The following is a 23893-nucleotide window of genomic DNA, read 5'->3' as shown; positions in this document are numbered from 1 at the left end:
GTGTCAACGGGTTCCCGACGCTCTTTGTGGTCGATTCCAAGGGACTCTTGTATCCGTACAGTCCCACTAACCCACGCACTGCTTCTGCCATTCAGCAGACACTCACGCTTCTCCCTTAAGGTAGCTGCCCAAAGGCCTCCAAGACCGTGAACTTGAACATGAGCATGTGCTGGTTTGACGGATCAAAGCCGGTGCCATAGTCCATGAGAGTGCCGTCGGGGGCACGCAAGGCGATCGACAGGTAATTGAGTCTGGGGATGGACGGCTGGCAGATCAGTGTCGTTGTCTGGGTCATTTGCGTCTGCACGATGCTGTGGGTGGACGAGCCGGCTCCGGGGGCGGTAAAGAGCACATTGAAGGCACCGTTTGCAGCTGCCGACATCCATGTGGTTCAGCTCATTAACATCAAGGAATGACATAGGGCGGCGTCGTGGACGGTGTCGACGGCAAGGTCCCTCCAACGAGCTCGACACGAATGACATCGCGCAAGGGCTGGAGGATCGGGAAGCGATACTCTGCCGGAGACGGATAGACAGGTGCACGCTTGATGGACTCGACGCAAATAAAGTAATTGCGTTCCCTCTGCTTTGGAGGCGGGGTATCGATCCATTCGGATGTCGTTCGAGGCGGGATACCCAGGACGGGGCGGCTCGGCTGGATCTTGGTATTCATTTGGACGATCGATGGCAAGCGCTGGGGAAAAAATGTGAGCCTGATCGCAGCAAACGCAGCACATCCTCACGCATGTCGTACGCAACCATCGCAACCATGCTCGTCTATCTCTTCGTTCTGATCTATATGATTCTCGTGGGCCTCAGCTGATCCCGATGTTGCAATGGTGGCGCAGCACCGACGTGAAACTTCCGCCCAAGAGCGGAGTCGTATCCCCAGACCCCATCATCCTCCCAGATCAAACTTAGCCAGCGCACCACAATGTTCACATCGGCAGCGGATTTCTCAACGTATCATTTGCTCGACAGCCTTGATTCTGATGAATCAGACGTCGACCCTACTCAGGAACCGCCAATCGAAGAACGAGAAAAGCCCCCCGCTCCATTGATCGAGTGTCCCAAGACACCCACTGTGCTTCCGGCGCCACAAGCTCAGTGCAACCGTTCGGCCCGAAGGGAGCAAGGATCGGTCAAGAAAAAGCAATCCGGATCCATCGGTCGTGGATCGAGTCGCAAAACGTCAATTTCTCGCTGCAAAGCCGGGTACCTAAAGCTCGCCTCAATGTTCACTTCACCACCGAAGCCACCGAGTACCCTCTTGTGGCACACGATCATCAGCGATCAGACGCCCTCTGTCACACTCAGCAGTGACGATGGCATCATTCACTCCTGGTCGATCTCAAGCTATATCAGCCCGGTTACATTACTGAACCGGATTGCGAACGAAGCATTGGCAGATGAAGTTCAATTTGCTGGCGTTAGCGTCGCATTGTTCAACTACGCCAGCTTCCTGTGTGTGCTCGAGTGCCTCCATGAAGCCAAGCGCAACCCACGCTTGTTTGCGCTCTCGTACACCATCCCAGAATTGCGCGACGGTGACGATAATGTCGTTGACCTGGATAGGATCGGCTACAACATGGGCGGTGATTACCAGCTCGTCTACCCATACTCCGACCAAGTCCGACGTCACCATCCAGCCATTATTGCTTGCGCCAAGGTTTTGTCAATGTCAACGGTGGCTGGGACGCTCGACCGACAAACGACGGACCTAGTACAATGGCTTGCCATGCCATGCAACCTCCCCTGGGTAGTCTATGTCCTGGATCGAGTCCGCAATCTACTTCGATTTGTGATCGTCCTCTCGGAAGTCGAGATCACCGAAGATCTAAAGAGGCGTATCATGGCTATTTACACAACCAAGCGCAACAATGTACTTGGTTTGTTCGGAATCGATACTGACGAGACACAAGAGTCCATTCAGAGGAAGACAAAGCTCTCACCCCAGAGCAAGTCTTACCTTTGCGAAGAATTAGCGGGCTTCACACCGATGGGTATGGATTTCACCTTCAACGCCCGTCTGTACGTCCCGTTCGACGAAGTGCCCCTGTCCGTCTACATCCCATTCACCAACGGTGTCAATCGAGTCGAATCAGTCCGGTAGCCTTTCGTCTACCCGAAAAATCTACAACACCGGTCGTCACAAGGACACAACGCACATAAGCACCGTCGGCAAGGATGGAAGTGTTACTGCGCTGAACTTTAAGGACTGGCAGGCGGTAGTGGAGGATATTGGCAGCTGTGACGACCCGGTCCGTTATACAGCCCCCGCAGACTCGCCACAGAGCTACACCAAAATTACGATTCATAGCGCGGGCACTTATGTATTTGAGATCGCATACTTGCGTATCATGGTAGACATGATCCGCGCCCCTTTCATGTTGTTCCCCTGCGCTGAAGAGCAATAAAGAATTTCTCACCCATATAGTATATCGAGCCAAGATGTCCCAGAACACAGACACCCCCACCCCCGCACCTGCTGCTGCTCCTGCTGTCGCTGCCGATCCGGTCGCCAGCTTTCTGCCGCTCGCCGAACGCCTGATCAGCAATCTCCGCGATGACGTGTCCACTGCGCGCAAGACGATCGAGCTGATTAAGTCGGCCAAGGCCACCTACCAGCGCGAGATGCGCACCGCCCAGCAGAGCCAAGACCGCTACAACCGCCTGGCCCAGAAGGCGGCGGTCTCCCAGTCCCGCAAGCGGAAGACGCAAGCCGGCGGAGATGACACGTCGACCGCGGATGACGCCGCTGCCAGGCTGACAGCTCCGCGCAAGCCCAGCGGCTTCGCCAAGCCCACAAAGGTCTCCGCTGCCATGTGCGAATTCTTGGGCATCCCCGCCGACCAAGAGATTGCCCGCACCACCGTCACTTCGTCTGTTATCGACTATGTCAAAAAGCATAGTCTCGAGGACACCGAGAACCGCCGGGTGATCCACCCCGACGAGAAGCTCGCTCAGCTGCTGGGCCCGATCCGTCACCCGATCGACAAGAGTGGTTCCCTGGGGGTCTCGTACTTTAACCTGCAGACTTATCTTAACCCACACTTTCTACGCAAGCCCAAGCTGGAAGCTCAGGACGAGCCCGCCACGGCGACAACAACGGAAGACCCCGTCCCCGCCCGCGTAGACCCTGTTAACGTCCCTGCCGAAATCGTGGCGCAGTAGTGATCACGACCAGGCTCGATGCAAAGTCGTTCCCACCAACGCTTAAAAGCAGCGCACCATCGACTTTCCCTCTCTCACTTCTATCGCATCATTTTTCTGCGTTTTCTTCTCTTCACCTACTACTATCCTAGCCATGTCTTCCTTCAAGGCCACTCAGAACCACGGCATCGTTGACATCAAGGACCTTGACGTCAGTAAGATCACCATCACTGATCCCAAACCATTTTCTAACTCCTATGGCAACTTTGCTTTTGTCAACTACGGCACTTCCCGCGACACGATCAAGCTCAAGCTCCCCGAGATGAGCCTTCCCTTCGCAGCCAAGCTCTGGACCGACAACAAAGAAAACGACAAGGTTGTCGCCAACGCTACCGCTCCCAGCGACAATGGCAAGATCACCATGTGCCTCAGCCTCGACGGCCATGAGACCGATCCTATCCTCGAAGCGGTCTACCATAAACTCGTCGAACTCGACGAGCGTATGATCGATCTCCAGGTCCAGAAGAGCAAGAACCTCGCCGTTCCCTTGTTCCCTAACGAGCGCCGTGAATTGAGTCGCAACCAGGTCGCCGATCGCTACAAGGGTACCGTCACCACCAAGATCGGCCAGACCGGAATCGCCTATCCTCCCAACATCAAGGTGAGCATCGACCGCGACCCTCAAAACCCGAACGCCTTCCGTGCCGGCAAGTACGACGTCAAGTTCACCGAGGCCGGCAATAAGTTGATCGACGTCAACCCCAGCAATGTCGAGCAGGTCCTCAGTGCCAATGCCCGCGTCATCCCCATCGTCGAGATCACCAAGCTCTTCCTTGGCAGGAACAACAACTCGTCCTTGACTCTGCGTCTCTGGCAGATCAGAGTGTTGAGCAGCGGCGACAGCAACATTGGCGACATTGACTTTTTCGCCGAGAACGCACCTGCCTTTGTGAACACTGACGTCCCCTCTATGCTTCCTTGCAAGCGCACGACTGGCGATGCCGAGCAGCAGGAGCAAGAGACTTCCTCCTCCGAGGAACAGCCCACTGAGGAGTAGAGCGGAGCGAAAAAAATATTCTCTGTTTGTATCAGCAGTACTGTGCACAGATGGACAATAAATACTCTTCGTATCAGTATGATGACGAACGCCCACACAGACGACCGAGTAGTAGTCGAGAGGTTGCCCAGTATCGCACACCTCGCCCCCATAAGTCATTCGGTGCCGCTATCATTATCATCCGGCCCGTCGACTCTGTTCCCAATGAGGAGATGGTTCATGGCGCATATGACATGTCTGGGAGGGAGAAGTCTGGAGGCGGGTTCTTGAGCGGCTGGTTTGGTAAGAAGAAGCAACACCAGCCACAGGAAGATCCTTTGTGCGAAGGCCAGATCGCACGAGGCGAAGATAATCGCCCGTACATGGCAATCCGCTCTGATTATGGTTATCCCGATCAATGGGCAGGTGCCAGCGATGACGCTGATGCCGACGACGATGATGATGATGATGATGATGACTCCAAGAAGGGAAGCAAGCAAGCGGATACTCTGAAGACATATCTCAAGAAGATGAATAGCAACATCGAAAAGCTCAACAAGAACATGCTCGAGTGGAAGGAGACAAAGTCGACCGTGACCCCGATTTCCTCGATCAGCGATGCAACCCATGCTCTGAACCTGTCGCTCGGCTCACTCGGTGCCTTGAACCCGCTTGGATCTGCATCTGCACACCCGCTCACCGCGACAGCATCGTCTTTGACTGCCACCGATCCCAACGTCTTTGCGGTCCGCATCCGCAAGTCCGACTTTGTCGGCACTGGTATTGAGCCCGAAGCCGTTGTCAACGCCCAGCTGAAGGCCCTCTCCGAGAAGACCGGTTTGGATTACAAGGTCATTCCCTACGACACGCACTTTGATATCGTTGTGCAGAAGAAGAACCCATTCACCGCCTATCGAACTCCAATGGCCCATCCGTGGTACTCGCTCACTGCCGACCAGCAAACCTTTACGGGCGATTTGCGAGGCAAGATATTGAACTCGGTCAAGCTGAACGACTGGGCCCAGATGACATACCCACACTGGGATACTGCTGAGGGTTGGCTGAAGCGCGGTATTCCCCCCTCCTCCAAAGGGATGGGTGCCCGGTCAGATCATCATGGACGATAGCGAGGTTCAGGAGATCTACAAGTTTGTCTCGGAAACTATGCTCAAGAAGGCCGAACAACCACTGATGGATTTCCTTTCCGATGTCGGCAACAGAAAGGTCATTGGATACCACGCGTTTGCCGGCGGACTGATCCCCAAGGAGAACCGCATTTCAGGGGCCAACAACGACAATGCCAAAACCCTCCAACTTGCCAACGATGTCGTCAAGGCGCTGAGCACTGCCTTCGATAAAGTCATTCCAAGTTTGCTCAGTATGGGTATTATCAATGCAGACGCTGCCGGAGGCGCTAAGCGCACGCTTAAGGAGTTTTTCATGTCATGGGGATTCACCATGAATTCCTCGAATATCGTGAGCTCTGTCATGAATGCATTCAATAAATCACTCAGTAAAATCCATAGAACCGGTGATATGGAACCCTTTACAAACGCCGATGACCGCCAAAAGTTGATGTACAGCTACGCAAATGCTGATGCCCAAGCGGCTGCTACAACTCGCAAGGCCGTTGACTATGAAACTAAGAGAAGTCAAACGGATAATCTGGATTACTATGCTGATGTCTATCTTAAGGACCATATTGATACCTATGCCAACCTCATGTTCCAGATGTGTGCGTTGACTGGCATCCTGCTCGCATATACCTTGGTCCAAGAGAAGGCCGATGAGCTGATTACCCAGCGCAAGAGAGACGGTTCTCTCGATATTACCCGCTTCATCGGTATCAAGAAAACCCAACTCTATGAAGATATGGAGACCTTGAGCTCTGGTGGAGTTGTTTACAGCGACAGAGCAGACAAATCAGAATGGCACAATCCCGAGACAATTAAAAAGATCATCATCAAAGTTCGTGAATTGACACCAGCGAGAGCTTGATTTGCTTCACATGTCCATCCATCAGGAGCTCAAGCAGGTTGAAAAAAAATATCAGTATAGAGATCAGCCGGTGGCGTCATTTTCATCCTTTCCTCATTCATGATCATCGTGCTGGGATACTACGACCGAAGCAACCTGGGCGACGACATCTTTGCCCGCATGTGGCCATGGCTTTTGCAGCAAGTCACCACTGACGACGTCTACGTTGGCAGCCTCGAAGACCCCATAGAACAACTTCCTCTGACCACGCCCAGGTGTATCATCTTGGGCGGGGGTGATCTGATCAACGAGTACTTTCTGAATAGGCTGGTTGCTGTCCTGCGGCAAAAGAACTGGACCCATGTGCCCGTCCACGGCCTGTCTCTGGGATTCACATCGCTGGATGCCGTCGAGACCCAGTTCCTGAAGCTCCTGACCACGGTCGATTTGCGAAGCCAGCAGCAGTTCCAAGCCGTTCAGGCCGCCTTGGCAACGACCAAGAGCACCACTCGTGTCAGCTACCACCCCGATATCAGCCTGTATCTGAAGAACATGCTGCCTGCTGCCTATGGTTGGGCAAACAAGCTCAAGCCCTATCCTCTGGACTCGACCATCTCGGACGAGGTTGGTGATATCACCGCCGGCAAGCAAATCGGCATGTTTCTGGCCCGCAGTGCCTTTGTCGACAATCCAAACTACGGCACCCTGGTCGCCAATATTGCTCTGCTGTGCAAGTCCCTGCTGGCACGTCTCCCTGCCGGCAGTGTGATCCATCTGATCCCATTCAATACCGACGAGCTCAACAAGATTGAGGAAAACGACATTCTCTTCAACCAGGACGTGGCCGATGCCGCCGCCGACTGCACACACATCCAGACCTACACGGACGCCTTCACGATCGAGGAGATGGCCAGCACCTTCCGCAAGCTCGACTTTGCCTTCTGCATGCGCTACCACGCGCACATGATGGCGGTGGTCTACCAGATCCCGTTCATCTCCTTCAGCATGACCGTCAAGACCGAGCAGCTCATGACCGATATCGGACGGCTGGATGCGCTCTACAAGATGCCGATCGACGCCCAGCGCAAGCCGACGGGTATCGATGTGGACGCTGTGCTGGACATGTTTGACCAGGTCGGCTATATGAAGCCACCAGTCGAATACAAGGACTATCCGCTCACATCCTACCAGTCGTTCCTGGAGTCAGGTCGTCGGTGCCCCGCGCGCGGGAGGTGTGCATGATGCCAGGGACATTTGCACCCCCAAAGATGTGATGCAGCGAGTAGCGGGTGTCTTTGCCGTGTTCTTCCCCAAGCACCCGATCACTCTTGTGACTCTCAATGCACCTGGTGTTGTAGCCAAGCTCATCGGGGGAGATATGAGTGTAAGTGTGTCGTTTTTGACTCAAAATATCCTCTATGTGATCACAGGACAACCCCACACGGAATACCAATACGGAATGGAGCAAAAGATGACAAGCTCAACTGTGAACATTGTTTCTGAGATTGACTGGGTGCTCAAGGACTGGCAAAGCAAGCTGAAGCCCAAGTCATGGCCTAATTATGATGAACATACCGGACCGCACGATACTCCCAACCCTGTCCACCCCAATGGTGTGCCGACATTCAAGCGAGTCGTCCCATTGAGCCCGTCGCCAAATCCACACCGGGCCGGATGGAAATATGCCATGGAGAGCATCGAGTGTTATAATGATGATGTCAACGGGGCCGTTTTGTTTGACGACTATATTGACCGCAGCTTCCACTGGTGCTATGACCTCTTTGAGAGCACCGGTACGATTCCGTATCGTCGCAAGTGGTTTGGCTTCATCCACCACACACTCAACACAGGCACATCGCCCAACAACGTGGGTGCCCTGTTCGAGAAGCCGTTATTCCTCCAGAGTCTGGATACCTGCATGCTCCTGATTACCATGTCCAGTGCACTCAAGGCCGATGTGATCAAGCTGCTCGCAGAACACAACAAGTCCCACGTCAAGGTCATAAACATGATCCACCCGACGCTGATGCAAGGTGTTCCATTGTTCAATCTCGAGCACTACTACCAAAACGAGGGTGTCGTCAATGTGGGCGCCTGGCTGCGCAACCCATTCAGCATCTACACCCTCCAGCTCAATCCCGGGGTGAGCAAGTATGCCCTGCGTGGCCAGAGCATGGACGACAACTTTGCACCCGAGGATTTCGTTGTAAGCGGCATGTCGATCAGCCGGGGCGTCTATACCTGCTACTCGGTGAGCGATGGTAGTATTGTGGAGCTGAACAGCAGCAACAGAGACGTTTGCTTCCAGAACATGTGCCGCAACAACAAGCAAACCTTCATACAGAGCTCCCTAGAGTCGCTGATCGCACAGGTCCATAGCGTCCAAGTGATCGAGCACCAGAACGACGAGGCCTACGACCGGCTGCTGACGGCAAAGGTGGTGTTCCTGGACCTCATCGATGCGGCCGCCGTCAACACCGTGGTGGAGTGCATCGTCCGCAACACCCCGATCATCGTCAACCGCCTGCCCGCTCTGGAGGAGTATCTCGGGCAAGATTACCCGCTGTTCTACTACGACCTGTCGGAGGTCAACAATCTGCTGACCCGGATCCCTGACGCCCACCAATACCTCGTGTCCAAGTCCAAGGCGGAGTTCCATGTCGACACCTTCCGCGCCCGCTTCGCAGAGGTCCTCAAGGCCCTGGCAGGAGCGAGCGTTTGAGAATATTTATTTCCTGCACCCTCGCCCAGCGTAGACCAGCACAGACAACGCCATGCAAGTCAAGCCTGCCGATTTCTTTAGCCATCCCCCCGCTCCCAAGCGTCTCAAGACTGAGACCACGACCGAGTTCCAGATCTGCTCCTGGTATTCCAACGGAGATGATCGCTGCATTGATTCCTCCTTCTACCCCGTCATGGTCGGACGCACTCTCGGTGGTGAGCCGATCAAGGTCGCTGTCGAAGGTTTCCACCTTCGCTTGCTGATCGAGGATCTTGGTGACGCTCCTGTCTGTGAGGAGCGCCATGAAATGATCCTTGGCTTCCTCCGCAGCCGCGCCTGGATGATGAACCCTCTCCACGATGACGATCACACTACCCCCCGTTACTTGAACCTGTCCAGTCGCGTCCAGATGGGCGGCATCGTGAACCGCAAGAGCCTGTGGGGCTACCAAGCCGAAGCCGGCCCCATGTACGAGTTTGTGTTTGACGGTGCGGCCCTCTACAGCAAGGTCATGCGTCTCTTCAAGTATCCCGAGTCTCAAGGCGATAAACCGTCCTACAGCATCTCCCACAGCAACCTGCCTCCAATCACCCTTGCTGATCTCAAGCTCTATGACTACATCGATCCGTTCTTGGCAGTGGCCCACGATCTTGGGATTGCCATGAGCGGCTGGGTCATGGCCGAATTGAATTCGACCATGCGCGATCAAGACGGTGTCTACCATGTCCAACACGAGGCTATTTTGAGGGGTAGCTGTGAGTCCATGGCCCCCTTCACCGAGATGTCGTTCGATATCGAGGTCTTCCCCAGTGAGAACATCTTCCCCAAACCCGAGGTATTGGGCAACGTCGTCTTCCAGATCGGCACCAGCTTCCGCGATCGCCACGGGACCGAGAACGTCATGTTCCATCTGGGCAGCTGCTCCATGGAGCCCCAGGTGCGCACGGACGACCACTTCACCGTGATCTGCTACAACACCGAGAAGGAGCTTCTCCAGGCCTTCTTCAAGTACATCCAGCGCAAGGACCCGGACTTTATCTACTCCTACAACGGCGACAAGTTCGACTGGTCTTATGTCGTTACCCGATGCATCCAGCACTACGGCATCCACCCACAGATCTCGCGCAAGCCCGGCCACATTGCTTCCGTTCGCGAGGCCAAATTCTCCAACGCCGCCCTCGGGGACAACGAATACAAGATCGTGGACATCCCCGGTCGCTGCAGCATCGACGTCCTGGTGGTTGTGCAGCGCGGTATGGAGCAGTTCTCGGACTACAAACTCGAGACTGTGGCGCAGTCGATCCTGGGCAAGGGTAAGGACGACATTGACGTGGGCGACATGATCCGCGCATTCCGCAGCCGAGACCCAAAGCAGCTCCGAACCGTTGCCGAGTACTGTATGCAGGATACATATCTCGTGCAGGAACTGGTCGACAGGATGGATGTCTTGACGCAGCTCACGGAGATGAGCAACATCACGTATGTGCCCATCACATACTTGCTCCAGCGAGGCCAGCAGATCAAGGTCTACAGCCAGATTGCCCGCAAGGCCAAGATGAGCGGCTTTGCCGTTCCCACCGTCACGCCCGATCGCGATCCCACCGTCAGCTTCACCGGAGCCACGGTCTTGGAGCCTACCGTCGGCGCCTACTACACTCCCGTGGCCGTGCTGGACTTTGCCAGTCTCTACCCGACCATCATGATGGCATACAACGTATGCTACACCACCATCGTTCTTCCCGACGTCGGCGTCCCCAGGGGCAAGACCGTCGATGAGATCCGATGGACCGAGCCTGACGGTACCGAGAAGTCTTACGAGTACGTCCAAGACACCGAGTCTGTCGTCCCCGCCTTGCAGCGCGAGCTCTTTGCCAGCCGCAAGCGAGTCAAGGCCATGATCAGGGAGACCAACGACCCCTTGCGCAAGCGTATCCTCAAGGGTCGTGAGCTAGCCATCAAGGTCTCGATGAACTCGATCTATGGGTTCACCTCGGCAAACATGCTCTACATGCAGTGCCTCTCCGCATCCGTCACTGCCGTCGGTCGTCGCATGATCAACCAGACCAAGCACTTTATGGAGAACGAGTTTGGCCCTGGCATTTACTTGAACGACCTGAACCTTAAGGTCATCGGCGGCGACACCGACTCGGTCTTTATCCACTTCCCGAACTCGACCATCGAAGTGGCGATGCATCTGGCTAACATTGCCGCCAACCAGCTGACTACGACGATCTTCAATCGCGCCCCGATCAAGATGGAGTACGAGAAGGTCTACTGCCCGTACGTCCTCCAGGCCAAGAAGAACTATGTCGGCCGCATGTACACCAACGACCCTGACAAACCCGACAAGATCGACTTCAAGGGTATTGCCGTCAAGCGCCGCAACTACTGCCCCCTCCTGAAGACTGTCTTTTGGAACATTATCCAGGAAGTCATGGACAAGGAGCGAACCGTCGGTGCCCGCGGTGGAATCGAGCTGCTCAAGACCACTCTCAAGCGCCTCGAGGACAATACCGTCCCCCTTGGTGAGCTGGCCATCACCAACAAGCTGGCCAAGGAATACAGCGGCAATGCCAAGATCCCTCACGTCGAGCTGGCCAAGCGTATGCAGCAGCGAGATCCCGGTTCTGCTCCCGTCCCAGGCGAGCGCTTCGCTTACGTCTTTGTCGACCGCCCCGGCACGAAGGACACTCACGAGCGCGCAGAATCCCTGGACTTTGCAGTGAAACACAATATGCGCCCCGACCTCCTCTACTACATCGATCATATCCGCAAGCCTCTCGACACCTTCTACAAGGTCCTCGGGTTCGAGCGCGAGCTCAACAGCGTTCTAAAGGAAGTCGAGAACCGCATCAAGAACAGAAACAACAACCAGATGGGCATCCACGGTTTCTTCAAACCCAGCGGTCAGCGTGGTGCTTTCATCACTGGTGTTGATGCAGTGGCAGTCGCTGCCGAGGCCGCTTCCGTTCCCATCAAGGCCAAGGCCAAGGCCAAGCCCAAGCCCAAGGCCAAAAAATAAATAACCCCCCAGTGGTAGCTACTCTTCGATAGCCGACCGACTGACCATACAAAAAATGGACTCGAAATACTGGGGCCCACCTGCGTGGGTGTTTCTTAAATCGATTGCAATGGGTTACACCCTTCAGTACGATGCGTTAATAAAGGACATTCGTGACCTACCATACGACGAGCAGGCCGCACGCGTGCAGGGGTTGCAGGAGGATTACTATGATTTCTTTATTTCACTGGCAAAGGTCCTCCCTTGCAAGTGGTGCAGAAAGTCGTATCCAGCCTTCTTAAAGAGAGTGCTCGAGGTTGGGTTCCGGGATTTGCCATCGGAGGGCAACCCGTATCCGCTGCTCTACATGGTCTATCTGCTCAAGGATATGGTCAACCACAAGCTGGCCAAGCAAGGGAGAGAGGCAATCCGTGACGCCGGTCCGGACGCTGAGCACCATCACAAATACAGAGAGTGGGTGGGCTGTATCCGGAAGGAACAGAGTCCACCGTACGAGGAAGTCATTCAAGAGATGCTCGAGCACTTGGCGTGATGCGCTAATGAAATGCGAAAAGAAAGAATGGGTGCATCTCAGATACCATTGTCCAACGCTGCCCCGAATGAAGGATATCCTATTCTACAGCCCCAAGTGTGAATATAGCGCCAATGTATTAAAGCTCATCCAGTCATCAGGACAGACATCGGGAATCTACTTTGTTAATGTGAGCGATACCAGGATGTGCAGCGACGAGCTGCTGACGCTGATGGATATCGAGGTCGTCCCCACCCTATACTACAACGGACGCAAGTTTATTGGACTCGGTGTGCTGGAATTCTTTCACAGTCGCATGACAACAGGGTCTTCCGTGGGGCGGGCTGGACCACCAACAACGACGGCAGCACCAGCACCAGCACCAGCACCACCACCGCAGCCACAGCCCCAGCAGCATCCAGCCAGTACCATCGAGCGCCAGCAGCTCTCCGCACCCGGCCTGGCACCCAGCGGAGACGGTGAATATGCCACTGTCAACTTTGCCAGCACCCCCCGCGGGCCCGCGGGCAAAGGGTCGTCAGACAGCGCTGCTTCGCTGGATTCTATGGTGCAGGCGCTGCTGAAGGAGCGGGGGCTGGGGCCACGTTGAGGTGGGCACGCAGATCGATCGCGTGCGAGTCCAGGATGCCCTTCAGCGCATCGATGATCGTATCCAGGCGATCCTGCTTCTGCACGGTATCCATCGAGTACCGGATGGATGCGATCTGCCGGACAGCCTCCTGTGTGAGGTCGGTGTATATGTCCAGCTGGGCACGGCGGGCTGACGACACCGCAGTGTCTCCCATGAGCTCGGCTTCGAGCTGCCATGCAGCGGAGAGAGCGGAGACGGCAGAGTCAAAGGCTGGCGGGTTCAGGACCCTGAGATCACGAGCACAGTGCAGGAGATAGATCAAGCGAACGTCCCTATGCAGCGAGTCAGGCAGCCCCAAGCTCCGATACATGGACAGGGCCTGGCGGTTTTTGTCGGCCAGACCCCGCTGGTCCTGTTGGCGCCAAACGTAGATGACCAGGGTCGAGAGGAGGAGGCAGAAGATCTCCGCGCTGCCTGCCCGCCAGTAGACCCGGAAGACTATAAAGATCGCAACGACGGCGACGGCGTAAGAGAGCGGTACCTTCAAGCGAGTGCTACTGCGATCACCGGGACCGCCTGGCACGGAGGTTAACGTTGCTTGCTCAAAGTTCATCTTCCCTGTATCGCGCAAAAAAGTAAATGCGAACTGACCACTTACTTATGGATTCTGCTTCCGAGGCAGAGTCTGTGTAGGAGATGGTATCTCCGACGCTGTGCTGCGCGTACTGCGCGTACTGCGCGGCGCAGTGGGTCGTGACCTGTGCTGCGCTTTGCGTTTTCACGCACCGCAGGCAGGCCACCGCAGGGTATACCTGCGGGTTGCCCCCGTTCCCCCCGTTTGTCTGGAGTTCGGTTTTATCGTGAATAAACGTAAGTGCTCCCCGAGCTCACCCGTCCGCTAGAGTAGCCTAGCACCGCCCTGTTCTGCCCCGTCCTGTCTTGTCTTGTACCCCCTCCCTCCCCGTCTTGCCCCAACGTCCCAGTAGTGGACGTTACATGGTAGCATCGGAAATCCTCGTCTTGTTTTCGTCCTGTTTGTCCTCTTTCTAGATCCTCAAGCTGGATCCCGCCTCTCTTGCCGACCGACTCTCCTCTCTGTCCCTGGAGCCTGCCCCTGCCATGAGCAACCCCCGCCCACTTCCGGAAGCCTTCCTCAAGACCTTCCGTGCCCCAGTGTTTACTGGGAAGAGCCGCTCCTCCTCGGTGGAGGACTGGCTGCAGCAACTCGAGGACTACCTCGATGCTGCCCAAGTCGCCCCCACCCACCACATCGTCGCCGCCAAGCTCTGCTTAAAGGACCAGGCGTACCGTTGGTACCGCCGCCAAGGGTTCGACGAGCAGAGCGAAGGTGTGTTTGACGACTTCAAGGACCGCCTCCGTCGCCGCTTCGGCAGCCCCAATGCTGAACTCATTGCCCGTGACAAGCTATACTCTCTCGTGCAGCGTGGTTCTGTGACCCGCTACATCGAGGAGTTTGAAGACCTCTCCTCCCAGATTGAGGAGCTGGGCTCTGCTGATGCGATGTACCTCTTCCAGAAGGGCCTCAAGCCCAAGATCAGAGAGTACATCGCCAGCAACCCTGATGCCCGCAAGTCCCTGGACGTGATGATGGACGTTGCCGAGAACCTCGACAACGTCCAGTACCATGGCCGCCAGTTCTACCCGCAGCTAGCAGGCGGCCATCGGTCTCATCACGTCCCAGCCCGTCCGCCTCGCCCGGCCCCGCCCGCAAGACCCATGCCTGAGCCCATGGACGTTGACGTCAACGCCATGGAGGCTCGTGGCCCTCCCCGCTCCCGGTTCCAGCAAGCTGCCACTGTCTCCCCCAAGGACAGACAGAAGCAGGAGGACCTCCGCCATGGTTCCTGCTTCTTCTGTCACCGACCGGGACACCAGGCCAAGGAGTGCCCCATGAAGTCGGGAAACGGCCGACCCTACTAGGTGGCTCTGGAGCCCTAGTAGGAGACCAACGCCGTGGATTGCTCAATGCAGTCCACGCGTCTCCAGAGGAAGTTCACCTCGCCCCCTCCCCCGAAGGAGAAACAAACCAAGTGTTGTGCGTCGTGCGAGAGGTGCATGGTGGCGCAAGCCGCCTGCCTCTCCACGAACGTGAAGAGAAAACCAAAATTGAAAACCAAAACAAAAAAGAAAATCAAGAACCCTTGAGGGACAGGACCGCCTGTGCCCTCACCCCTGTCAAGTCGTGTGTGTCGGATGCTTCCGACATGTGTCCGCAAGCCGTGGACGTCGTGTGCAATGGCGTGCTGACGCCGCAGGCCCCCGCAATGGCCGAACCCTATCCAAAATGTCCGAGTGGCCGTGATGAAGCCAACCAAGACCAAGTGTCGCCCGTTCCCCCAAGTCAAGTCATGGTGCAGGAGGCTGTGCAGGAGGACCATGAAGAGTCCCTGCTGTACCTCCCTGCCACCGTCCAAGGTCACACCGTCCGAATGATGGTGGACTCTGGAGCAAGCTGCAACTTTGTCAGCAGACGCTTGCTCCAGGAGCTCAACATACATGCAACCAAGAAGAAGTCGCCGATGAGTGTGGCGCTTGCAGACGATCGTGTGCAGCAGTGCACACACCAAGTGGTCCTGCGAGTGGCCCTCCATCCCAAGTACCATCCTGTCCTGTTGTTCCAAGTGATCGACACCAAGTTCGATGCCATCCTCGGCATGAGCTGGCTTGCTCGTGCCGAGCCGACTCCAGTCGTCGACTGGAAAGGCCGCACTGTCCGTGTTGGCCCTGACATTGTCCTGCAGGGCATGGCCTCACCCAACATGCCACCTCTCCTCTCAGCCATGCAATTCAAGAGGCTGATCAAGAAGGACACGTCGTTCCTCTGTGTCGTGCGTGAGGTCGACGACACCGACCAAGCCGGTCCCGGTCCCCCGCCTGTGGTGACCAAGCTGCTCGACGAGTACAAGGACGTATTCCCCGACCAGTTGCCACAATGCCTGCCACCCCAACGCACCGTCGATCATCGCATCGACATCGAACCAGGCTCGTCGCCTCCGTCAAGACCGACGTACCAACTGTCGCTGACGGAGATGGACGAACTCAAGCGCCAGTTGGATGACCTCCTCGCCCATGGGTTCATCCGCCCGAGCCAGTCACCGTATGGTGCACCAGTGCTCTTTGTCAAGAAGAAAGAAGGTGATCTCAGGATGTGCGTCGACTATCGCGCACTAAACAAACAGACCATCAAGAACACCTACCCGTTGCCCAGGATCGACGAGTTGATGGATCGTCTGAGTGGAGCAAAGGTCTTTAGCAAGATAGACCTCCGCTCAGGCTACCATCAGATCCGCATCCACGAGGATGATGTCCACAAGACCGCCTTCAGGACTCGCTACGGACTGTACGAGTTCCTAGTGCTGCCGTTCGGATTGACGAACGCACCTGCCACGTTCATGCAGCTGATGAACGATGTGTTCCGCCAAGAGCTCGACAACTCTGTCATCGTGTACCTGGATGATATCCTTGTGTACAGCAAGGATGAAGCGACCCATGAAGGTCATGTCGCCCGCGTGCTGGCCAAGCTACGCGAGCACAAGTTGTATGCCAAACTGTCCAAGTGTGAGTTCTTCAAGAATCAAGTCCCGTTCCTGGGACACGTTGTCTCAGGAAGAGGAATCGAAGTCGACCCCGCCAAGGTCAAGTCTGTGGTCGAGTGGCCGCCGCTCGCATGCGTCTCTGACGTGCAGTCGTTTCTCGGTCTCGTCAACTACTACCGCCGATTCATCCCCGATCTGGCGCGCACTGCCGGTCCACTCACAGACCTACTCCGCAAAGAGTGCCCCTTCGTGTGGGACCACCCACAACGCCAAGCGTTCGAGACCCTCAAGCACGCCTTGACGAACGCTCCTGTCCTCGCTGTGTTCGACCCGAACACGGATGTCTCCGTGCACACCGACGCCTCCGACTTTGCGGTGGGAGCTGTTTTGATGCAGGAGGGAAGGCCCGTTGCCTTCGAGTCGCGCAAACTGTCCCAACACGAGATCAACTATCCCGTGCACGAGAAGGAGCAGCTTGCGATCATCTACGCGCTGCAGAAGTTCCGAGTGTACCTCCACGGTACCGCCAAGCCCTTCAAGATTGTGACGGACCACCAGTCACTGCGTTACCTCGACACCAAGAAGAACCTGAGCCGACGCCAAGCGCGATGGATGGAGTTCCTCGCCGAGTACAACTACGAGGTTGTATACCAGAAAGGCAAACTCAATGTGGTGCCTGACGCACTGTCCCGACGCCCCGACTACCAATTGGCGTCACTGTACGAGTCGACTGTCAGTGTCGACAACACGATGCTGGATGTTGTCCGAGACAACATCGCCAACGACAAACAGTTCGGAGAACTGTTCCGAAAGGTGTCTAAGCTCCCCAAGGACGACGAATCATCCGAGTACACAGTGCGTGATGGCCTGCTCCTCCTGAAGAAGGACAGCCGTGTCTGTGTGCCGGACATTCCGTCGTTGAAGACCAAGTTGCTCCAAGAGGTCCACGACTCGCCCCTCGCTGGACACTTTGGAGTCGAGAAGACATACGACCGACTGGCCAAAGTCGCATACTGGCCTGGAATGAAGCGCACCGTCGAGAAGTACATCGAGTCCTGCCATACCTGCAAGATGGTCAAGTCACGCACGACCCGAGAGCAAGGATTGCTGCAACCCCTGCCTGTTCCCGACCGCCCCTGGACCAGCATGTCCATGGATCTCATCACGCATCTACCGACGACCAAGTTGGACCACGATGCAATCGCTGTCTTTGTCGACAGGTTCAGCAAGATGGCACACTTTGTGCCGTGCCAGACGACATGCTCCGCGCCTGACCTTGCACTGCTGTTCTTCAAGCATGTGTTCAAGCACCACGGCCTCCCAAAGTCCATCGTCAGTGATCGAGACCCCCGATTCACCTCCTTGTTTTGGACAAGTCTGTTCGACCATCTCGGCACCAAGCTGAACATGTCAACCTCGCACCACCAACAAACGGATGGACAGTCCGAGCGGACGATCCGCACCCTCGAGCAATACCTGAGGACATACGCCTCGACCAGCCAAGACGACTGGGACATACAGCTGAGTCATGCAGAGTTTGCATACAACACCGCCAAGTCGAGCACAACTGGCTTGAGCCCCTTTGAGGCGCTCTACGGATTCCAGCCTGATGTTCCCACCTCCTTGACACTGACCGAGTCCACGGCTGGATTGCCTCCCAAACCAAGTGCCTTTGTCAAAGATCATCAAGTCCGACACAAGATGATCGCCGACGCGCTCACGGATGCGCAACAAGTGATGGCGAAGTACTACGACCGCCGACACCAGGATGTCTCCTTTGAAGTTGGAGACCTTGTCTACCTGGACGCCGACAACATCAAGGTCCCCGAAGCCCAGTCAAAGAAGTTGTTGCCCAAGTACCGAGGACCGTTCAAGATAGCGGCCCGACCCAGTCCCCTCAACTACCTGTTGGACTTGCCACCTGGAAGCAAGCTCCATCCTGTCTTCCATGTGTCCAAGCTGCGTCGCCACACGACCCGCAGTCCAGCACAGTTCCCCGACGCCGACGAAGGTGTCCCGGACGACGCACCACTGGAAGACGACCTCGGACAATACTATACTCAAGAATATGAAGTCGAAAGGATCGTGAGGCACAAGAAAGTGGCTGATGGGTCACTTCGGTTTTATGTCAAGTGGGTTGGTTACCCACACTCGGGCAACACATGGCAAACACTGGAGGACTTGTCCCATGCACCCGAGGAGCTGAGTAAATACGGTAAACACCTCGAGGAGCCCCAAATAAAGAGCACACGCAGGGCTCCTCGCAGGAAGCCTTCTTAAGTGTGGGAGTGTAGGAGATGGTATCTCCGACGCTGTGCTGCGCGTACTGCGCGTACTGCGCGGCGCAGTGGGTCGTGACCTGTGCTGCGCTTTGCGTTTTCACGCACCGCAGGCAGGCCACCGCAGGGTATACCTGCGGGTTGCCCCCGTTCCCCCCGTTTGTCTGGAGTTCGGTTTTATCGTGAATAAACGTAAGTGCTCCCCGAGCTCACCCGTCCGCTAGAGTAGCCTAGCACCGCCCTGTTCTGCCCCGTCCTGTCTTGTCTTGTACCCCCTCCCTCCCCGTCTTGCCCCAACGTCCCAGTAGTGGACGTTACAGTCTGGCTCGGGTTCCGATATCGACGATCCCATGGACGGTGTATCATCCGATCAAGGCGAAGATACCCGCAGCACCACGTCCAGCGTCGAGGTCCAGCGTCAAGTCGAGATCATGGATCGCCCCCCGATCGATCAGCCTTGTGGCAGCCGCGACTACCGCCCCATCTTACCGCGTCCTGGTCCATCATCGGTTCCGCTCGTGCATCCAAACCGAACTCCAACCCAGATTACAGAATATGCTCGAGCATTGTCCCTTTTGGTCGGGTTCCTTAAGAATCACGTCAAGAAAGGGAACAAACAGACCCACTTTCTGGCAGCGTACAATTCCAAGTATCATCTCCGTAATGGCGCCCTCGACATCCCGTCCAAAGCAGTGGTCGAGTTTTGGGAGAAGTACGTCGATTTTGTGAACGCCTACGGCATGAACTATATCGACATGACTCAAAAAAACCACGAACCCAACTCCATTACCGAGCGCATCGATCCAAACGGCTTCAAGTTCTTTATTGATCTGGACTTCAAGTACGAGACTTTCAAAGCCTGGCAACCCAAGGAATTCCGAAAGCTGGTCTATACCATCCTCAGCAACATCAAGCTCATCATAATGAATAACTGCAGAGAAATCACCGATTCCGACCATGCCGATGAAGACCTTATCGAGATCATGTCGAGCCGCAACATTGTCGGGTGGCACATCAACTACCCCAACCTGGTTACTTCCAAAGTAACCGCGATCGCCTTGCGAGACGTCATTGTCAAGAAACTCACATCCATTCTTTTCGACAACGACTTCGGTGTCATTGATCTTGACAATATTATCGATAAATCCGTCTACAACAACTCTGGGCTTCGAATGTACGGCAGCCACAAAGGAATCATGGGTGCTACCGCTAAGGGCAAGACCACGGACGAAACCGCCAAACAGAAAGAGCTCGAAATGACCCAAACCATCTACCGATTCGGCGGCAACGTTCCCTTTGGCTATGTCTACCGCCGAGCCGAGTTGGTTCCTATGGAAAACGAGGACGACTACGAATACAAGCGATACGATGAACCTCTCACGGTCGGTGCCATACAACTCACGAGCCTCCGCCTCGACCATATCGTAGTCAATGGCAGTCTTACCAATCTACCGATGAAGGAAACGATCTTCGGTACAGATCCGGCCCTGGAAATCCATCTCATCCCTATCACAATGGTCGGCAAAACCATCTTTTCAGACGGAAGACGTGTCAGGCGCCGACCCAGGAATGAAGACGATGAGAACAGTGACGACGACACCGGAACACATTACGGCGATTACCTTCAGGCGGCAACCAAAGGTGTGGCCACCGTTCCTGGAATCGATTTCGTCGATTGCCCCCCGCTTATTTTGCAAGTTGTCCAGACGATCCTTCGCAATACGACCAGCGTTCGCTTTGACGTCAAAGACTATAAAAAGTATGTCAATGATGTTCATTTATTCACATTGGCTCCTCAAGTATGTCCCTTCTACAAGAGAATGCATACTCGTGGCGAAAACGGACGTGGATCACTCTATGTCCTCATCTCTCCAACGGACAGAGCCGGAAAGGCTTCTGATGACTTTACCGGCAACTTTTACATGAGCTGCTTTGCGGATCGATGTGTTCATCACAATGTCTTCATCCAGGATATTGTTTGGAGACACGTCGTCCCCGGAAAAATCCGAGTCGAGACAGCCGATATCCAGTCGAGTCAAGCCGACCCAGTGCCTCCGACCGCCAATTCGTACATCGACCGAGGACTCGACTCTGAGCTCGATATTTCCCCCGAGGTCGTCGAAAGAGTCGATAGTGCTGAGAACACCCTTCAGTGCCTCATAAGAGAAGCTTGCTTGGAGCAGCAGGAGTACATCTACAAACTCATCCACGAGCACATGGTAGATCCAAGACTTGTCGCTGAAATGATGCCCGAGGGACCCGATGTCGAACAGCTCTCTTTCTTGGAGCTCTTGATGATTCTTCCGCTGATCGTCGCCAAGTCCCCGCCTCCTTCTAGACTGAACGAAGCATCACCGATGGTCACGATCACCAAGAATTTGATCGAGCGTGCTCGTATCAGTGCTGTCGAGATCCGAGGAGTCCTTGGTGAGCTCAAGGACGTGTCCCTTGGGGATGCAATCTTTAGCATACCGGCCATTCAAGACTTTCACTGCCCGGATGAACTTGCCTCTCAGTACTCGACCGGAGGTATCAGGGGTTTTGTGTTCACGCCTATCGAACATCGCTGGATCGCACGTACCGATTCGGTCCGCAACTTTATCCTACACGGTGCATTTTTCGGATCGGTTATCAATCTCAAAAAGGGCTCGAACATGAGTTATATCCAGCTCATCTTTTACGCCGCCTACCTGGGAGAAGTCCTGTCATTGTCGTTCAAGAGCAGCAAGCAACCCCCGCACGACACCACTGACGATGCTGATGCTGATGCTGATGCGGGTAATGACGGTGACGATACTCGAGCCAGGAAGAAGGGACGTGGGAACGACGGTCGCAAAATCAAGAAGGTTGAATCCGAGCTTGTCAAGACACTGAAGCGGCTTGACAAGACTTATAAGGAGATCAAATCAATTCTCGGAAGCCAGTTGAAGATCAATGGACTTATCGCCCAGGTGTCGAACAACTGCCGCCGTCACTGGGCAGTCATGACCGAGAAGATCTATGAAGAGCGTCGCTCCTCCCATGAGCTGGCTGTGCATAACAACAGCTCCAGAGACGTTGACAAGTTCCGCCATCTTCTGAACACCAATCCTTCGCTCCTCGGATGTGCCAACTGTGTCCTCGAGTTCCGTGAGAATGTTGATCCGGTCACGAAGAAACGACTCGGTAGCTTCAAGGTGAAGGCCCGTGCAGGCCGCCCGGAAGACTATGTGTCGTCGTCGACGCACCACGTCTACCTCAAGTACGAGAAATACCCCATCGAGCTTCGCGAGGCCATGGAGTCCTTCATCAACCAAATCTTACCCATCGAGCATCAGCGCAAGTACATTATGCACCGCTTTGCCTCGTGCCTGAAGGGTGTCTTGAGCGAGCAAGTCTTTACGCTTCTCCAGGGCAAAGGCTCCAACGGCAAGTCCAGTCTGATCCGATTCCTTCGCCGCGCTACCGGGGATTACTTCAAAACCTGCAGCGTTTCCCTGTTTACGGAGAAGAGGGGGGATCCGTCAAGACCGTCGCCCGATCTCCTGCGCCTGATCGGTTCGCGCATTGTCGTTTGTCAGGAGCCCAACCGAGACGACACCTTGCTCCTGGGAACGCTCAAATCCGTCACCGGTGGTGACATCATGACCGGTCGCCAGCTCTTTGTCAATGACGAAGTCGAGTTTCTACTTGCCTGCGGCTTCTTCATGATGTGCAATGACATTCCCAAGATCGATGCGAGCACACAGGACGAAGGAACGTGGAGACGGTTGATTATTGAAAAGTTCAGCAGCACCTTTATCCCTCCAAACCACCCGACACGCATCCCCGATCCCGACAACTATGTCTTTGCCGGCCGCAGCGATGTCGACGAATCCATCATCTCCTGGGCGCCCATGTTCCTGAGTTACCTGGTCGAGCAGCTCAAGCGCCCGCCTCCTCCTTTGCCGCAAGAGTTCCAGAAGACGGTCGACGACATCCGATGCCAGAACGACACTGTGGCCCAATTCATCCAAGAGTGCGTTAACAAGCAGGCAACCCGAGACCATAGCCCCGAACGCATCGCCTTCCACCGCAACGACGTCTGGAACAAGTACTCGAGCTTTATGCGCAATCGCAACATCAGAATCAACAGCACCGGGCAGGCCTTTAGCAAGTTCTTTGCCAAATTCGAGGAGCAGCTGGGAATCCAGGGACGAGACCATGAGGGAGCCTTCGTCTATGACTTGGTCGTTACCGCGGCGGTCTGGGACTCGCTCTAGTGTGTGTATGTGTTTTCAGTACAGTCAAACCAGAAAGAAACGGGACAGTCACTTCCTGGCATCAGCGACACAGGTCTGCTGATCCGTAGACCCCAGTGGGCAGGTCGTGCGATTGTTTCCCGTCCTGGTTGGCAATCACTTTGTTTTGGGTGGGTCCGGAAGCACAGTCTTGAATACACCCGGTCGATCTCCTGTGGCGATGATCGACTGGCATACCGAGATCATGTTCCTGGCTGCATTGATGTCTCGATCCCACAGCGTATGGCAGCTTGCACAGCTCCGGACAAAGTGTGGTTTCTCGATATCAAGATGCTCGACCTTCTCGAGTCGCTTGGCTTCCCGACAGTGTGAGCACACCTGGGATGTGTTGAACTCGTTCACCGAGCACACATGGATCTTGGAGACGGATGGGTCTGGTGGGCGTCTCTGGTGATGGTGGAATTGCTCAAAGTACTTGGCAAACCTGAGTCTCCTGGGACTGGAGGCATATCCCTTCCCCTGTTTCCAGGATGCATTCCCAAAGGCAATCACCACTTCGGTCTCCCTTGCTGCCTGGTCGATGACTCGCTTGCACATCTCGTGGACGGTGCGCTGTCGCTTGCTGTGGAGATCGAGTCGCTTGAATCGCCGTCGCCGGGTCAGGTTGAAGTACAGCTGTTTGTCCAGCATGTCTCCATCGAACACATGGCGAATGTATCGCAGGAAGGGGGCCACCCCGGGGATCTTGGGACTTGGTGTGGTGCTCATCCATTCCTGCAGATCAAGGGCCTTGTGGGTGCTCTGGATCCACTTGGTCGCCTGACT

The 23893-nt window shown here is 55.4% G+C and overlaps 8 protein-coding genes across 8 annotated transcripts; 7 read left to right on the top strand and 1 right to left on the bottom strand.

The window, feature by feature from the left end:
• Positions 1-576: 576 nt before the first annotated feature.
• Positions 577-2444, top strand: BJ171DRAFT_22004 (uncharacterized protein). Its single transcript, XM_053106474.1, has 2 exons — positions 577-706; positions 819-2444. Exon 2 carries the CDS (start codon positions 934-936, stop codon positions 2110-2112), a length of 1179 nt encoding a protein of 392 aa, XP_052961965.1. The 5' UTR covers positions 577-706; positions 819-933; the 3' UTR covers positions 2113-2444.
• Positions 2445-2450: 6 nt separating this feature from the next.
• On the top strand, positions 2451-3173 carry BJ171DRAFT_610504 (uncharacterized protein; the record flags this gene model as incomplete). Its single annotated transcript, XM_053115272.1, has 1 exon — positions 2451-3173. The coding sequence occupies one exon, from the start codon at positions 2451-2453 to the stop codon at positions 3171-3173; it is 723 nt and encodes a 240-aa protein (XP_052961964.1).
• BJ171DRAFT_535905 (uncharacterized protein) lies at positions 3078-4288 on the top strand. Its single transcript, XM_053112859.1, has one exon. The coding sequence runs from the start codon at positions 3307-3309 to the stop codon at positions 4207-4209; it is 903 nt and encodes a 300-aa protein (XP_052961963.1). The 5' UTR covers positions 3078-3306; the 3' UTR covers positions 4210-4288.
• A 154-nt stretch (positions 4289-4442) lies between these two features.
• On the top strand, positions 4443-8887 carry BJ171DRAFT_589749 (uncharacterized protein; the record flags this gene model as incomplete). Its single annotated transcript, XM_053114470.1, has 5 exons — positions 4443-4491; positions 4615-5189; positions 5281-6156; positions 6247-7372; positions 7524-8887. The coding sequence occupies 5 exons, from the start codon at positions 4443-4445 to the stop codon at positions 8885-8887; spliced, it is 3990 nt and encodes a 1329-aa protein (XP_052961962.1).
• A 697-nt stretch (positions 8888-9584) lies between these two features.
• Positions 9585-11909, top strand: BJ171DRAFT_432544 (DNA polymerase family B-domain-containing protein; the record flags this gene model as incomplete). Its single annotated transcript, XM_053107913.1, has 1 exon — positions 9585-11909. One exon carries the CDS (start codon positions 9585-9587, stop codon positions 11907-11909), a length of 2325 nt encoding a protein of 774 aa, XP_052961961.1.
• A 55-nt stretch (positions 11910-11964) lies between these two features.
• On the top strand, positions 11965-12441 carry BJ171DRAFT_589747 (uncharacterized protein; the record flags this gene model as incomplete). The annotated part of the gene is made up of 1 exon (XM_053114469.1): positions 11965-12441. The coding sequence occupies one exon, from the start codon at positions 11965-11967 to the stop codon at positions 12439-12441; it is 477 nt and encodes a 158-aa protein (XP_052961960.1).
• Positions 12442-12983: 542 nt separating this feature from the next.
• On the bottom strand, positions 12984-13625 carry BJ171DRAFT_589746 (uncharacterized protein; the record flags this gene model as incomplete). Its single annotated transcript, XM_053114468.1, has 1 exon — positions 12984-13625. The coding sequence occupies one exon, from the start codon at positions 13623-13625 to the stop codon at positions 12984-12986; it is 642 nt and encodes a 213-aa protein (XP_052961959.1).
• A 5573-nt stretch (positions 13626-19198) lies between these two features.
• On the top strand, positions 19199-23089 carry BJ171DRAFT_605431 (uncharacterized protein; the record flags this gene model as incomplete). The annotated part of the gene is made up of 1 exon (XM_053115204.1): positions 19199-23089. One exon carries the CDS (start codon positions 19199-19201, stop codon positions 23087-23089), a length of 3891 nt encoding a protein of 1296 aa, XP_052961958.1.
• Positions 23090-23893: the final 804 nt, after the last annotated feature.

This window comes from Polychytrium aggregatum (assembly GCF_025602895.1).
Source record: "Polychytrium aggregatum strain JEL109 chromosome Unknown BJ171scaffold_102, whole genome shotgun sequence".
Taxonomy (NCBI): domain Eukaryota; kingdom Fungi; phylum Chytridiomycota; class Chytridiomycetes; order Polychytriales; genus Polychytrium; species Polychytrium aggregatum.
The sequence above is the reverse complement of the archived record's forward strand: the minus strand, read 5'-3'. Positions and strand labels throughout refer to the sequence as shown.